The following is a 14,836-nucleotide window of genomic DNA, read 5'->3' as shown; positions in this document are numbered from 1 at the left end:
TTGCCTTTAGTTGTTACATTCAATATCTTCTCGGTCTCAGTAAAATATAGATCAAACAGGCTCTTACTCCAGCAATGTCGCAGGGATCGTTCCGAAACGATGATAGTTAATGAACGGTCATTTGGAATGTCGATCGATCTTTCAATGGCTAACGTAGGTAGGTCGGCTGTTAGGATACATTAATGTAAAAGATAGGCTATGCACATGTCAGATTTGTTTTTACAGTTATGAGTATCATACTAAAGTCTTTGAAATAAAGACAATATATCCAGAACAGTTATACGGTATATTGTTGGTCTCAAATATTTTACAGTTCATCAGTTTCGTGCCAAAGAGAGGGCGCTCTCAATAGAACTTTGGCTTAGCCGTATTTTAAAGAACGTGAGCAGAGATGAGAATAGAAACGTGAACAGACCCCGTATATCTTTTCTCGGTCATGTGTAATATATGCTCCCATCCTAAGGGAATCATAATACACACCTGAAGATGATCACACAGTCATAGTCTTGACGCAAGGGGACTGGGGTTGACAGCGGATCAGTCGTTCGTTGTTTGGTTAGGAGCCCATGTTCTTTCTTAGGTAACTTTTCTTTATAAAAAAGAGTATCTCACGGTATACAGCTCCGAACATGTTCAGGGTTCCATGTGCCATCTATAAGGATGTTATACAGGGGTGGTTCATATATAGCATCGAGTTTGAATTGAATGATATGTGCTTATGACTTGAGCGTGGAATATATTACCTCTATATTGGAGGGGAGTTAATAACTACAGAGAACCGCATATTCCCCAACCAGTATATATATATATATATATAATATATATATATATATATATATATATATATATATATATATATACAGGATAAACGACAACCTCATGGTATACAAACATTCTAAATATCTCACACACAGTACGTATACGCCTGACACAAGCTCAGAGCCTACCTGGCCATATTTGAAACTATCTTGTTGAACTTTAGACTGGAAACCCCTAATGGTGTTCGTAATTGTGACTTTTAGTCCGAATTAACGCTTCCACCTGCGTGTATACCGTATTTTATAGGCGTAATATATATTTATAGCGTATATTTCCGTATGCATTAGAATGCACCATTTCAAAGTCTGAAATTTATTTTCCCTGAGTGGCCCATAGGCTACGTACATTCAAATTCCGAGCTTCAAATATCACAGGGCCACACACACTTCTTTTTTTTAAATACTGTATCCGCCCTTGAATCGCCCTAATTCTAAAAGTTTGGTCGGACATACACGTTTACTCATCAATAACACGACAGTCTAGACTTTATATTATAGTGTTGTCCCCGTGTGTCCACCCGGGTAAACGGTTTATGGAAGTTCTAGGCCTATGCCCAAGTGGACCAATACGATAGGACCGGTTTATACTTTTGTTTTGTATTTGCAATATATTAATGATAGGCTTATGCGGTATTCGGTACATATCTAGGGAAATGTAATCCTCTTTTTACTTTATAAGGGCAATACTAATATAGGCATAGGAACAATGAAATGAACTTAGTTTATAGGCCTATAACTTTCAAAGTTACCGGTATGCAACCAAAACAGAATAATACTAAACATTACTTTGAAGTTTTGGGACTCAAATTTGCAAATAAGGCAAGGCCACGCAAATTTCATATACAGACTGAGAAATATTTGTGAACATTACTTTGCACGACAAGCATACATGTAGTCATCATCAACCATATACATGGACGGTCCTACCATGTGCAAACTTTGGAGTTTCATATAGACCAGGGTTGCTCTAACTTTTTCCCCACACGACCCCCCTGCGGTGGATATCAGAGTTGTCCATCACCCCCAACTTTTCGAGACACGATCTGAGTCATTATTATACTATAATACGCATAACAGTGCTGTCGTAGAAGATCAAGTTCATAGTGTAATATTGTAAAGTTTGTCGATAGGTATCGTACGATTTTTGTACATTACTAAATTATATATGATATATCAGATTTTTGTTCAAAAAAGGACTCTAGTTTTGACTTTCAGAAACGTCTCACGAAACCCCTGGGATGGACTCACGCATCCCCTGGGTCAGTGTTCATGCACCCCATGGTATGGAACCCCTGATATAGACTGTGTAGTCACAATGTGCCCCTGTAGCCTCCGGCAACCCCAGCTTTCCGGAAATGCAGTAACATAATGTAATAATTTCAAGTTAAGGTATCAATCAAGTGCGTTGCGGTTGACGGAAACAACTTATTATACTCCCGCGCCTCCTTCGATGATTATACAAAGTCCAGGAAGTCACTTTTTTTTTGGACAGCCCAGAAAGTTCCTCAGTCGTCATTCCCACACTTTACAAAATGACTTTCTTCTGTCCCCTTGTATAGTAACTAAGATAATAGGAAACAATGCTTACTTTCCTTCGAATGTTACACAACTTTATTCATAACCAAACATATTTCTCAAATTGAAATTTTCTCATTATGCACATCAACATTGCCTTTGTCTGAAAATTTAAATATCATACTGCAAGGGTGTTCTCTCGGGGCTATCTCTGATATCCTTATAACAACTGCATATAAAGCCAGCGGTGTCAAGAAATGCAGCTTTTGTTGGTAGACGCACTTGCAATTCCAGAATCTTTGGTCGGTTACCATGTAGCAAAGAACAGACCAGAGACTCCGCCACACGGGTGTCATTGTCTGTTTCTTCCAATACCATCCCGACGCAGAAAACACCCGGCCTTTTTCCCAACAAAAGATTCCATACCCTCTTTGTCAAACCACAAAGCGCCCTCAAAGAGTTTGTTTGGCAGGTACTCAATATTATATGCCATCACCGTGTACATATGTGATGTGATTGTATGTACGCAATACATGCGTTGAGGCGGAGTGCTTGAGTATGATAGAAGGACGACATGGTTAACCCCTGGCTGTACCCTGGTAACCGGTATCATACGGCTTCTTTTTCGACGGAGGTATTAACGAAGAGTTCATTACTAAAGGTAAAGTCGACATGATACATCGGGTTCTTGTCAGAGGGCTATTTAACAGCTATAATCTTTAGTCATGTTCACGGAGGGTTTCCTTGTTCGTAGATATCTGACAGCATTATACCGTTGTTCGGTGGTCATCTCCGTTTCCAGCACTTAATGGTATGCACTGTGTGTACGTAGTTTCTTCGCGCAGTGGTTGTAATGTAATGCAGTACAGCAGGCAGAGACAGCAATGTCGTTCACTCACATGCAATAGACCTAGGGCGAGTACTTAGGATAATGTATTCACGCTCGTTAGGTAAAACTGCCCTGAATAGAAACTGGGGGAGATGTGTTATGTATTACATTGTATTGTAAACAAAAACGATACCAGCAAAATGCCTTACCTCATATAGGCCTGGAGATCGTTTGAACAAAAAGCCAATGTTGTATCTAATTTTTTTATATTTGCAGTAGGCTTACTTCGGCACACCATGATGTAGACAAAGTACCACCTATCAATTTACTTGGCAGCATTGCTTGCTTTCTCAGTCACTCTTTGATAATTTGTGTTAACATGATACTGGTGATAATTAAGTACTGTACACTTGTGCCTAAAATAGTTGCAAGTTAAAAAAAACTTTGAATTTATGATATACTAGACCTACCACTATTAGCTAAGCATGCACTAACAGATGGCATTGTTGAGAAAATGAATAACCCCCGAAAATTGTATGAGGGTGTCTTCTTTTCAGATAATTTTAGTCCTTGTTCCTTTGTGCCGCCTTTTAATTTTTTTTATTGAAGTTGCATTATTGTGGACGACTGGTGGAATGCCAGTTGATGCGTTGGAAATTAACCTACACTACTGTACATTACAGTATATCTGCTTATTGTAACCTTTGTGATCAGTTAGGAGTTGAAGGTCGATGCGTTCAGAGAGTGGGAGGAGAAAGAGAGAATTGGGGGGGGGGGGGAAGAGGGATGGAGATATGACCATCTAGGGTAAACCAGTTTTATTATGTATGTATTCAATCTGATATGGCATAATTTTGATACCTGCTTATTGCAACTTTTGTACCAGGTGGTGAAACCCTGTTTTCCCCTGAGTGGTGGGAGTATGTTAAATGCCAAACCATACATCAGGGAAATGCTAATCCCTGTGTGTTACTTCATTGTTAGGTCACCATATATACAGTGTAGCTTATAATGACATAAAATTGTACAGTATGATGCAGCCTACATGGTATGGGTTACAGTAAGGTGGTCATTTTTAAGAAATTCCGGGGACATTGTATTGATGATGTTGACCCCCATGTAGATATCGAGGGGTGGAGTATCTACTATACACTATATGTTTGAAGGGACAGGTGGGATTTTGAGATCTCAAAGATTGGTGGTGCTATGTTTCAAGAATGTTGTTAGAATGCCCACCATTAAAGACATTCTCTAAAAACAAGCTTTTTTCTCTCCTTTTTCTTCTTCTTCTTCTTCAAATTTTCATTATTCTGGGCCATTTTAAATATTTGGGAATGAACAGTGACAACACTTTACATGAATCAGGGGACAATTTCAGGGACACTTTTAATCCTGTCTGTGACATCCGTGGGACCGTCCTCTGAAATAAGGGATGTCGGGCCGTCTTAACCAGACAGGCCAGTGTTTGTTACCTCAGGGTCCTCAATACTCAGTTTACACTATATTTTTTGTTATTCTTTAATGTGCCTTTTGTTGGTAGGTATAGAAAGTGGAATTTCACAATATATGCATTTTGTGAAAGGGTGTGTGAATGTTACAGCCAGGTATGAAACATTCAATTTGTGTTAGCTAACTAGTGGAGCTAACAATGTGAAATTGTAGGCCTTTAATGCAGAGGTACATTAAACTGTATAGTGTACTGAACACATGCATAGTATTTATTGCAATGATGCCCACAGTATATATATAGGAGTTTTGAAGGAGTGCCCTCGTAAATGCATCACTGCTGGACAAGGTGTGATATTATCTGTCTACATTGATTATTACAAGAACTAACGTGACAGTTATGCAGGTACACTGTAGTAGCCATTTCAATTTCTCTAATGAGTCCACATAGACAGGGCAGATTTATAGTAGTAGTCTGTTAGTCCTAGACGACCAAATTTTCTATTCGGACAGCCAAAATCAGCTTTGGAGGTTGTCCTGGTGACAAGTAGTAAAAACTTGCTTACATCAGATTCAAATTGCACTATAATAACTTAACAAATAGGTAAAATGATAAAATGTTATCCCCCCCCCCAAAGCTGGTGTTCTATTCAACAAATCTACACATCTCTACATGTATACATGCAATACTTCACTACATATGAACAATATTAACCATTTCTCCTAATTTTTGGAATGTTACCAGGCCTAAACCACAACAGGTGCATCAAGGTCAAAGAAGGGCATCCAGTGAACAGGATTCCATGACTCATTTACTACTCATTTCATGATGTTGCCTGTATGTTAGAGTGACGGGAAAGCATTCCAGAGGCAAGTAAGTATTTAGAATGGTTGTGATAATAGTTCATTACACCCCTTATCTATGTCACCCCCCCCCCCAAAAAAAAACCCAGCCCTTACACCAGAACCATCTTGGATACTTATATAGCCATCATCCAGGGGCAACAGACAGATTTAGGGAGTAAGGGAAGGGCGAAGGGTGGACCTGTATGCTAGAGGATCTAGATGGACTAAAAATACACTTTATCATTAGAAGCATTTTACATTATTTCTGATGGAGGGTGGGGGGGGGGAGGTGGGAGGAGGATGGGAGAATGACAGTTTGGCAATACTCTGCAAAGCTTGTTGACCCCATGGGCCTTGTCACATTTTCCATGTGCTAAAAGTTTTATCTGCAAAACATGTAGATGTCTGTGAGTGAGTTGTAAAATACAGCAGTACGCACATTTTACTACAGCGGTGTCATTGTGCTACATATGATAGCAATATATGCTTAAACAACGGTTTGCCAGATGTTCAGCTTGTGAAAATTCCTGATCCATGTTTTGACTTTACATTTCAAATTGCTGAAACGTAGGTCATATACTAGCATAATTAGACAGATATATCTGTTTAATCAACCAACCCTCGCAATCAAATAATTAATTTATTTCAAATATCTGAAAGGAAAAGTGACCAATCTGAATGTTGTGGTTTTAATTCAGGCGTCCAGATAATACTAACGTTTGGAATGTCAGAACATACAATGGTACAAAGACCAGACAGACATTGTTCCACTTCAGTTTCTTTGGGCAAATTATATTTACAAATAGCGCCACCTAATATCCTAGCTCTTAGAAGGAAAGTCCAGGTGACAAATTGGTTTTTGTATGAATGGAAGAGGTGCATAGATGCACAGGTCATACACCCTAGTGCAATTTGCATTCAATTCTTACTTACCATTTCCAATACAACAGCATTCAAAGTTGATATGTTGTACCAAAAAGTGAACTTTTAGCAAATAATGTGATGCTTAGCATGTTTTTCTTGGCTTAAAATATGGATCCAACTTCCTACTTCATGATTGAGATGTATCTCAATGTCAGTACACTCCTCCCTATTGGCATATTTTTTAATATCATATCACCTTTTAGAGTACAGATGAAACTCATTTCCAATCCAAGATTTAAAAAACAGGTAAAGTGAAAAATAAAGCATATTTAACAAAACATTTTGTTGCAATGGTGCAACTGTGAGATCACACAAGTTCACTTTAGACCATAACTTAAGACAGAATTTAGTCGTGATACTGTTTGTAATAGTCCAAGAAAAAGAGGGGGGAAAAAAATTAAGTGCTAGTTAAAATGTTCCGGTAGCTATTCTGGATTTCATGATTTTCCACTTCAAAAATATATGCTTATTCTCTGGAAATGTTCTTTGAAGGCGAAATTGATGATGTTGTCCGCAATGTCGGTTCCTTGGTGGGTTAGTACTTGTTAATGTTAATGAATAGATTAATGAACTCTAATAACACAACCAACGCATTTCCTTTAAACTTTGTATCAACAATAGAACCTTCAAAATGATGAACTTTATGAGGTCCATTTGTCCTTAAAATGACAAATGCGTAATGTATAGTAATAAACATGTCATGTTTTTTCCCATTGAGTTTTGTGTTGCATCTGAGGATCTGGCCTAATTAATAGTCTGTGTGTTAGACTAACTAGTCCAGTTGTTTTTACATAGATGATCCTCAGTTGATTAACTTGGGGTCATTTCTCATAAATTTAAGAAATATTTTATAGAAATAAAGTCAGGTCTGATAGCAATGTGGGTTTAATAGGACTTCTACATATATCAAAGTTAATTTTGTGCCTAACTTAGGCATCCTTCCAAGTGTTCCCACTAACCCCAGGTATACAGTACCGTATGCTGTACTTAGCTGGATGCATTGGACTACATTACACTTCTATATAGTGGGTACAGTAATATTAGTGTGTCCTGCTGTTCCCATCAACTGTATTATACAAAAGACAGGGGGGGGGGGTAAATATGTGAGGAATGTGAAAGCCTCTAAAAAAAATTCAACAACTTTGCCAAATGTACACCTTTGTAACATGTAACATACTTTTTATTGAAAATTTAAACAATCTTTTTATAATATGGATGGAGAATGCTGAATGTCCATAACAGATCTGGGAATTTTCTGGGAGTTGTTGGATAATTTATTATTCTTTCCCCAAATAACAGGTTTCGCCAACATCACATTTGGCAATATTGGTATGGCAATCCTCTTTCCTGTTTAAAAAAAAAAAAATATTGGAGTTAGTAGTTGGGTCAAAGGTCATAGCCATATATGTCAACAGAAGCATATTATTTCTTTATTGAGATGAACACATCAGTTCCAAACTACAGCTAAGATATTTAACTACTGTGTCATTTCCGGTATGTAAGGAGTTACCCTTTCAAACAGACAGTACAAAACTCATCAGAGAAAGGGATTGGACTACGTATCGTAGCTGGTTTTATCATACAACCTTTGCCTCATCTCCTCAGAAGTTAAAAGAGAATCGACCTCAATAGAAAACAAGACAAGTTGAAAAACGCTCAAGGATTACATTTGCATCACAAATGAATTAAATGATGTCAGATTTCATAATCATCTTTTTTTATTTTATTTTTTTATTGGAAGATGAACAGAACACTTTCTGGCTGAGATATTAGAATTATAAAGTGCAGACTCTCCACTTGCATTGATTTTGCCTCAAGTTGAGCTTTAGCATTACATTCTGAAATAGTGCCCTCACGTACTGTATCATTACCAAAGCTGCCGCAGACAAAAGCACTTGACCATCTTCAGTGCTGTTGTTAGTTAACAGGGCAAAAGGTACATACAAAAGCTCGCTCCTATGAATTTTACCTTACCTTAATCTTTCAGTAAATGGGTGGACAAATATGAAGTTCTCTTTCTTTTCTTTCTTTTTTTTTCATTTTTTTTTTATGCTCACAGGAAAACAGAACTTTGACACATTTTGCTCTCTGAATGTAACAGTATAGTTATCACAAATTTCATGTTCTCTTCTTATTTTTATGAATGTGGGGAAGGAATGAGTGTCAACCATGCTAGAATAATGCTTGAAAAGTCCATATTGCTCAAACAAACTGTAACTTTGGCTATTGCACTAACCATCTATCAAGTATAGTCAAAGTACTAAATTAGTTGTATGGCTGGAATATATTTTCATTTGAAAATTATAGTAAACAGTCCGGGCACATTTTTCCTGTAGGTAGGTTCCTTCAAAAGAGACATATATCAGGCCTCAAACTTTGGGCTATTTGCTGGCTTAATGCCAATAGATTTTGGATTTTGACGGTGGAGAAAATTGCACTTGCATTTCCTGTAAGTTGATATTTAATAACATAAACACATGTGATAAAGTTGTTTATAATGGTCAGTCAAGCATCAACAGTGCAGAAAAGATAGCAATTAATTGACAATATCACGCACCGTTTGTTTTCTACTTTCATCTTTCACAGATAGTCTTTTCAGAAGGAGAAACTACAATGTAATGGAAACAGATCTTACATTGAAACCAAGGTTTGTTTTTTTCTCTTATTATTTTTTATAAAACAAGCAAAAAAATGGAAAAAAAAAAGAAATGAAAAAATAAAGTTAAAAAGATTTTAAGAAAGAAAACTAACTCTGTTCAAAGCAGCTTATTGAATTTGGTTCCTACTGAAAAAATTGGTACCTACTGTATGTAAAATCCTTTTAGATTCTCTCTACTTTATTCTTCACGAACGGGCACGGTCGTCCGTACATGTTTGAGGGCCGATTCTGCGAAAACACCCGAGCTGGATCCAAAACAAAGTGGCGAATTACTCCCTGGTGGTAAAGTCCCTGTGGAAGGCCAAAAGGGTGATAAAGTCAACACTTTATCACCCACTTTGCAGCAATTTTACTGAAATAGACTTACAAAATGAGATTTAGAAATGTTTGAGCGAATATTTGAGACATCTTCGGACAGTATTTCACCATGTACAGTAAACATTAAGCTTTGGTATGTGACAGGTCAAGAAGGTCAATGAAAGGTGATTTTTAGTGTTGATATACAGAACGCTAAGCTTGGGAATATGAAAAGTATTGCGGTCTTAGTTTAGTTATCTGTATTGTTTTGAACTGTGCATGATATACACGCTAAAAACTTAACTTTGTTGGAACACATTAAATGCACAAAGTAACAGTACATTTTTTGGCCCCTTGCAATGTGATTGACGAGAACAATTCAACAGCAGTCTCCTACTGTACTGGAATGCTGTGATGTTTGTCTTTTCATAATGTGTCAAAAATATTGCTAATTTTCCTTCTCTTCAAACAAAACAGTAGAAAGTATCAACTTTACAGCTGTGCTCTATGATGTTGCTGGGTACTGTAAACATGTTGAAAAACTCTTTTACCATCAGAAAGTCCTGTCAAGAACTTTATTCCTTGTAACCCAGTTTGATGACCTAGTTTTAACTTGTACAGTATCAGCCATCTGCTGCTTTCTGCAAAAACCAAAAGTAACAAAAAAAGGGGAAAAAAAGAAGAAGACTATTTTTCTTAATTTTTGGATTTAAAAGCTATAATTACCATCTTTTCTGAAAATTAGTAAAAAGAAAAAAAAAGAAAAAGAGTATTATAGAAAGACCTTGATGTAGAAATGCATACAGATATAAATGGAAAATAGACAGCAAAGAAGAAATAGGAGAAGAGAAAAGCAAAGATCAAAAACAAAGAAGCTCCTGCTTGCTGACCTGTTAAGTGACAGTTCTTTCCTCTTTTAAAAAGCATCCCTTGATTCATCAAAAACGAAAAGGAAAAAAAAAAAAAAAACCCAAACCTACCACAATTGGCCTGGCCAACTCATATAGAAAAGTTACTTTTCTTTCTTTCTTTCTGGGTAAGTGGACTACCCTTAGGGGTGTGAGGCCAACTTTATTATACAATCTGGGCTAGTAGGTTAAGAGCTGAGATGGAGTTGGCACAGCCTTTGTTTTGTTTTTTTCCTTCTTCTTCTTCCATTCTTCAAGATGAATTGGCATTATTTTGACTCGGATGATCTACAGTAGATAAGGAATGTCCCAACAGTTCCGAGACCTCTGCAAACACCAAAAATGGGAGCATATGCCTTGAATTGGATCAGAAATGGATGCATTTTATAAAATATCATGCCGAACTAGGTTGATGGCAGGTAGATAACACTCGTCACAGGTCGCTGGTACCCATAGGCTCGCAATAAGTTCAAATTAGCCGCAGATAAAGTGGATGGGGAAAGCGATTGTTAGAGTCGGGATAAGAAAGTCCATCTTGTTTTGCGCATGTTTCGCCTGTAGTAGTATGTGGGTGTCATTTTATCGGAGCAAAGATTTCAAGAATTCCTTCATAGATTTGAAAAAGTGCACAGGTCCCAGTTTCAAATTTTGACTTGTCACGAGTGGGATTGTTTCTCATTCTCAGTACATTTGAAAGGATAAGTTTTGGAAACGTGTAGAGAAATGTGACGACGAATGGCTATATTAAAGTTTATGGCCAAAGTGAACTACATCAGAAGATAGGTAGAACATAGGCCACTCAAACAACCGGTAAAAATCAACTTTGTGTTTAGAATCAGAGTGCATGAAGTAAATATATCTGGTTGTGATATATTACATTATATGCTCCTGTTCTTGGGTGCCTCGAAGTCAACGACCAAATTGATGCACGCACCACCCAAAATTTGTATGAAATATCTTTGTTTGGAAACAATGTCTCAAGCAACAATTTACCGATGTCAAGTTATTAACAACAACAACGAAACTCTTCCATTATTTTAAATATTGCTGCATTGAAGACACTCTGGAGCTTTCCGCAGTAGAACGTCTGCCGATTCAAACAGTTTCAGGAAAACTTTTGTAAGTTTTGCTCTGAATGCAATGATTGTTAGATGCTCAACTTCACCGTAGCATCTAACATTTGAATTAAAGGTGCACAGAGCCAGATGCCCAATAAAATACAGTACAGTACTTTGCACTTTGACACCTGTGTCATTTTGACCACAACCAGATATTCCCTATGTTTGGTTTGAATGATGTAAAACATTTGAAAGAAAACGATTTGGACCGATTCATACTAGCACTCAATCTTCTGCTAAACTTCAAAACAATGCCAAATGTTGTATACAGGTATCCGTGACCCAAACTGCTGAAGTAATGCCACTTTATATATCACATTAAAACAGAAAAATTTGGGTTTCAGTTTTCCATCCTTGTAACTATTGCTTACATTTGTATTTACTTCAATTGCCACGGTCTGTTTGCCATTTATCAATAATTCTCCCCTTTTTTGTATATTCTTTTTTCTAATTTTTGATAGGAAATCATCCAAACAATGGGGTCCAAATCAGACATGGTGTCATCCATGGAGGTGGAGATGATACATCCTGCTCTGACAGTAACCTACAACAGCATGGAGGAAGATTTCATTGACATGATGGATCCACCAGAAGAGGCAATTATTGGACAAGATGAAGAGGAAGAAGAAGAAGGAGGTGACGATGAGGTAGGCTTTATTAGCAAAGACGGAACTGACAATCTCGATTTCGAGGAGCCTTCTGGTGATACCACCCGTCCGTCGTACACAGACGCAGAGTGTGCTGACACTAAGGCGGAAGTCGGACGGATGGAGGCCGCCGTTTCTCTGGTCATCCCGAGGGTGAAGAAAGGTAGTAGCAGAAAGCAAGGATTGAACAAAGGGAGCAAGTCAAAATCTAAGTCCTCAAAATCGCGTAAGGAGCCCTGGTCGTGCCAGTTCTGTAACCGTAAGTTCACTCAGAGGAGCAGTAAACACAGGCACGAGAAACTTCACCTCGGCGTGAAACCGCACAAATGCCACTTCTGCGACAAGGCATTCACGAGGAAGTACATCTTGGACGAACACGAGCGGGTTCACACGGGGGAGAAGCCGTACAAATGCACGGTGTGCAGTAAATCATACACTCTCAGAACCTGTCTCCGTAAGCACGAATTCCACCACTTTGGAGGACAAGCTCACGAGTGTGTTAACTGTAGCGGAGAACTCATCGACCTGACAGCTACTCCATCCTCTAGACCCGAGAGGCAGGACATGACAACGCCTTCGGTCGAGGAGGATGAGGAACCCTTGGATTTGGCGACTTCATCGCTGGTCTCTGAGAAGTCTCAAGTTAGCAAGAAAGAATCAGTGATTCCCACTGCAAAAAAAGTATCCACTCTATCCGGTTTCAAAGGTGGGAAGCAGTTGGTCTCGCAGCGACCCTCCAAGCCCTCATCTGGGAGGCGCCATAAATGTTACCAGTGCGGAAAGACCTTCGGCAGCAGCCGTGTCTTGCAGATGCACAAGAGGGTGCACGAAGCCGACGGCAGATTTCGCTGTCGCTACTGTGGCAAGGCATTCTCCATGCGGACCATCCTAATTGAACATGAGAGTAAGCATACACTGATGGAAGAGTCCTCTGACAGCCCAAAGCCTAGCAAGGAGAGCAGTTTACTACATTCCTTCCTGCTAGAGGCCAAGGATGCACAAAAGAAGAAGAAAGAGGTGGTGCATAGCATCCAGCCTCTGTCCTCGAAGCCAAAAGTGCACGAGAAGGAACAGTTGGAAAACCTTCGTCCCGAGAAGCCTTATATGTGCTTGTATTGTATGAAAGCATTCCGTCACACATGCAGTTTAGTCAAGCATGCCAAGAAGTATAGAGGGAGTTGTTTCGATCCGACGATCGCTCGCCCCGTCGCGACGGACAGGAGAAGCCGACTCTCAAATCCGGGCGAGGTCGCATCTCCTAAATCTGAGATCTGCTCCTCTCCAAGAAAGAAAACTTCAAAGAAAACAAAAAAGGACCCATTGGATTCTCCCACGTTGAAACTTTTCCGGTGCAATGTTTGCTTAATGACTTTCACTCAACGTACCTCGTGGCAGATCCACAAACGGACTCACACGAAGGGCAATCAACATCTCTGTGGGGTCTGCGATATGGCATTTGTGGCCAAGGCTCAGTTTTTAGAACATCAGAAGAAATACCACAGCGGCTGCGAGCCGCCACTCGCGGACCAGTTTGAAACTGGTGACGCGGCAGACGAACCGAACAATGTCTTTGAGGAGGATGCCTCGGCCCTTTCGCATGCAAATTCTCCGGAGGCAATGCCAGACGACACACCAACAGATGAGAGGAACGCAGGAGGCGAACAGGAAGTTCATGCCTGCGTTTACTGCAGCAGAACATTTAACAGTTTCCACTTGCTGAGGAGCCATCAGGAGAGCATGCACGACTTGAAGATGTTCGTCTGTCCTCGCTGCAACCTCTCGTTTTGCGACCGAATGGACCTGCAAGCCCATATGTCTGTTCATGCGGAGGAGAAGTTGTTCCGGTGCAGCATCTGTAAGAGAAGTTTCGTCCAAGAAGAGAATTACAAGAAACACCTGCAGCATCATCAAAAGGACAAAAGACACAAGTGCCAGTACTGCGAGAAGACTTTCGAGCGCAACTCCTACAGGCTCCAACACGAGCGCACCCACACCGGGGAGAGGCCGTTTGCCTGCCGTTTCTGCAGCAAGACCTTCGCTCAGCGTAACAGTATGCAACGCCATGAAATCATCCATCTGGGTATAAAGAAATACAAGTGTGACATCTGTGAGAAGGCATTTGGTCGCAGGGAGTCCCTCCAGAATCATATACTGACCCACACAAAAGACATCAAGGTAAAGTTAGTCAAATGACAGTTTGAGAAAAAATACAAAGGATGAAGAAAGTAAGACCATGTAACACACACCCAAAATTTTAAGCAATGTATTTTTTTTCTCCAAGGAATTTAAAAGGAGTAGGTTGGGCAAATGCCTTAAATTACAGGCTCTGGAATTAATTCATTGGTGGCTTTATTTGAAAGAATTTTGTATAAAAAAATAGCAAGCTTTCATATCTTCAAATAGAAATAGCTTGCTAAGAGTTACTATGTGATATGCATTAACCATGCATCATCATAATATCACACTCTTGTGTAACATTCAGTCAATGGAATAATTTTCCACACCCACAAATTCTCTTGCAATGTTGCATTTCAAAAATGAACACTTTGATAAAGGTGAGCATTAAAAAAAAAAATTTTGTCCTTGAGCCTGACCTGACTCTCGAAACCCCTACAAGGTTACAACTCGCAATTTTTAGGTCAAACACAACCGTTAAAACGTAACATAACCGAAACAAAATTGTCAACGGAACATTTGCCACATGGTAATGGTGGTAATAAGATCGTCGAGACATGTGTGAAGCCATTCCTGTATTAGTTTTATTATAACTGTTACAACTAAGAAGCAATGTTTCCTGTCTCTGTGGTTTGGTGCTCAGTTACAGGCATA

At 39.1% G+C, this 14,836-nt stretch overlaps 1 protein-coding gene across 7 annotated transcripts in view; it reads left to right on the top strand.

Annotated features, from left to right (window-relative positions):
* The first annotated feature begins 2,794 nt into the window (after window positions 1-2,794).
* The window catches only part of LOC139964033 (uncharacterized), a 76,007-nt gene continuing 63,965 nt past the window's right edge, over window positions 2,795-14,836 (top strand). For 6 of the 7 annotated variants that reach the window (XM_071965386.1, XM_071965364.1, XM_071965356.1 and 3 more), the window contains exons 1-4: window positions 2,795-2,994; window positions 5,354-5,482; window positions 8,965-9,025; window positions 11,822-14,182. In XM_071965386.1, coding sequence (XP_071821487.1) covers window positions 11,837-14,182 — 2,346 coding nt within the window. In that variant the 5' untranslated portion in view covers window positions 2,795-2,994; window positions 5,354-5,482; window positions 8,965-9,025; window positions 11,822-11,836. The remainder of the gene's footprint in view (window positions 2,995-5,353; window positions 5,483-8,964; window positions 9,026-11,821; window positions 14,183-14,836) is intronic. The other variant, XM_071965397.1, reaches the window with a different exon arrangement.

This window comes from Apostichopus japonicus, chromosome 3 (assembly GCF_037975245.1).
Source record: "Apostichopus japonicus isolate 1M-3 chromosome 3, ASM3797524v1, whole genome shotgun sequence".
In the NCBI taxonomy this organism is placed as follows: Eukaryota; Metazoa; Echinodermata; class Holothuroidea; order Aspidochirotida; family Stichopodidae; genus Apostichopus; species Apostichopus japonicus.
Note: the sequence above shows the minus strand (reverse complement) of the source record. Positions and strands in the feature narration are given on the sequence as shown.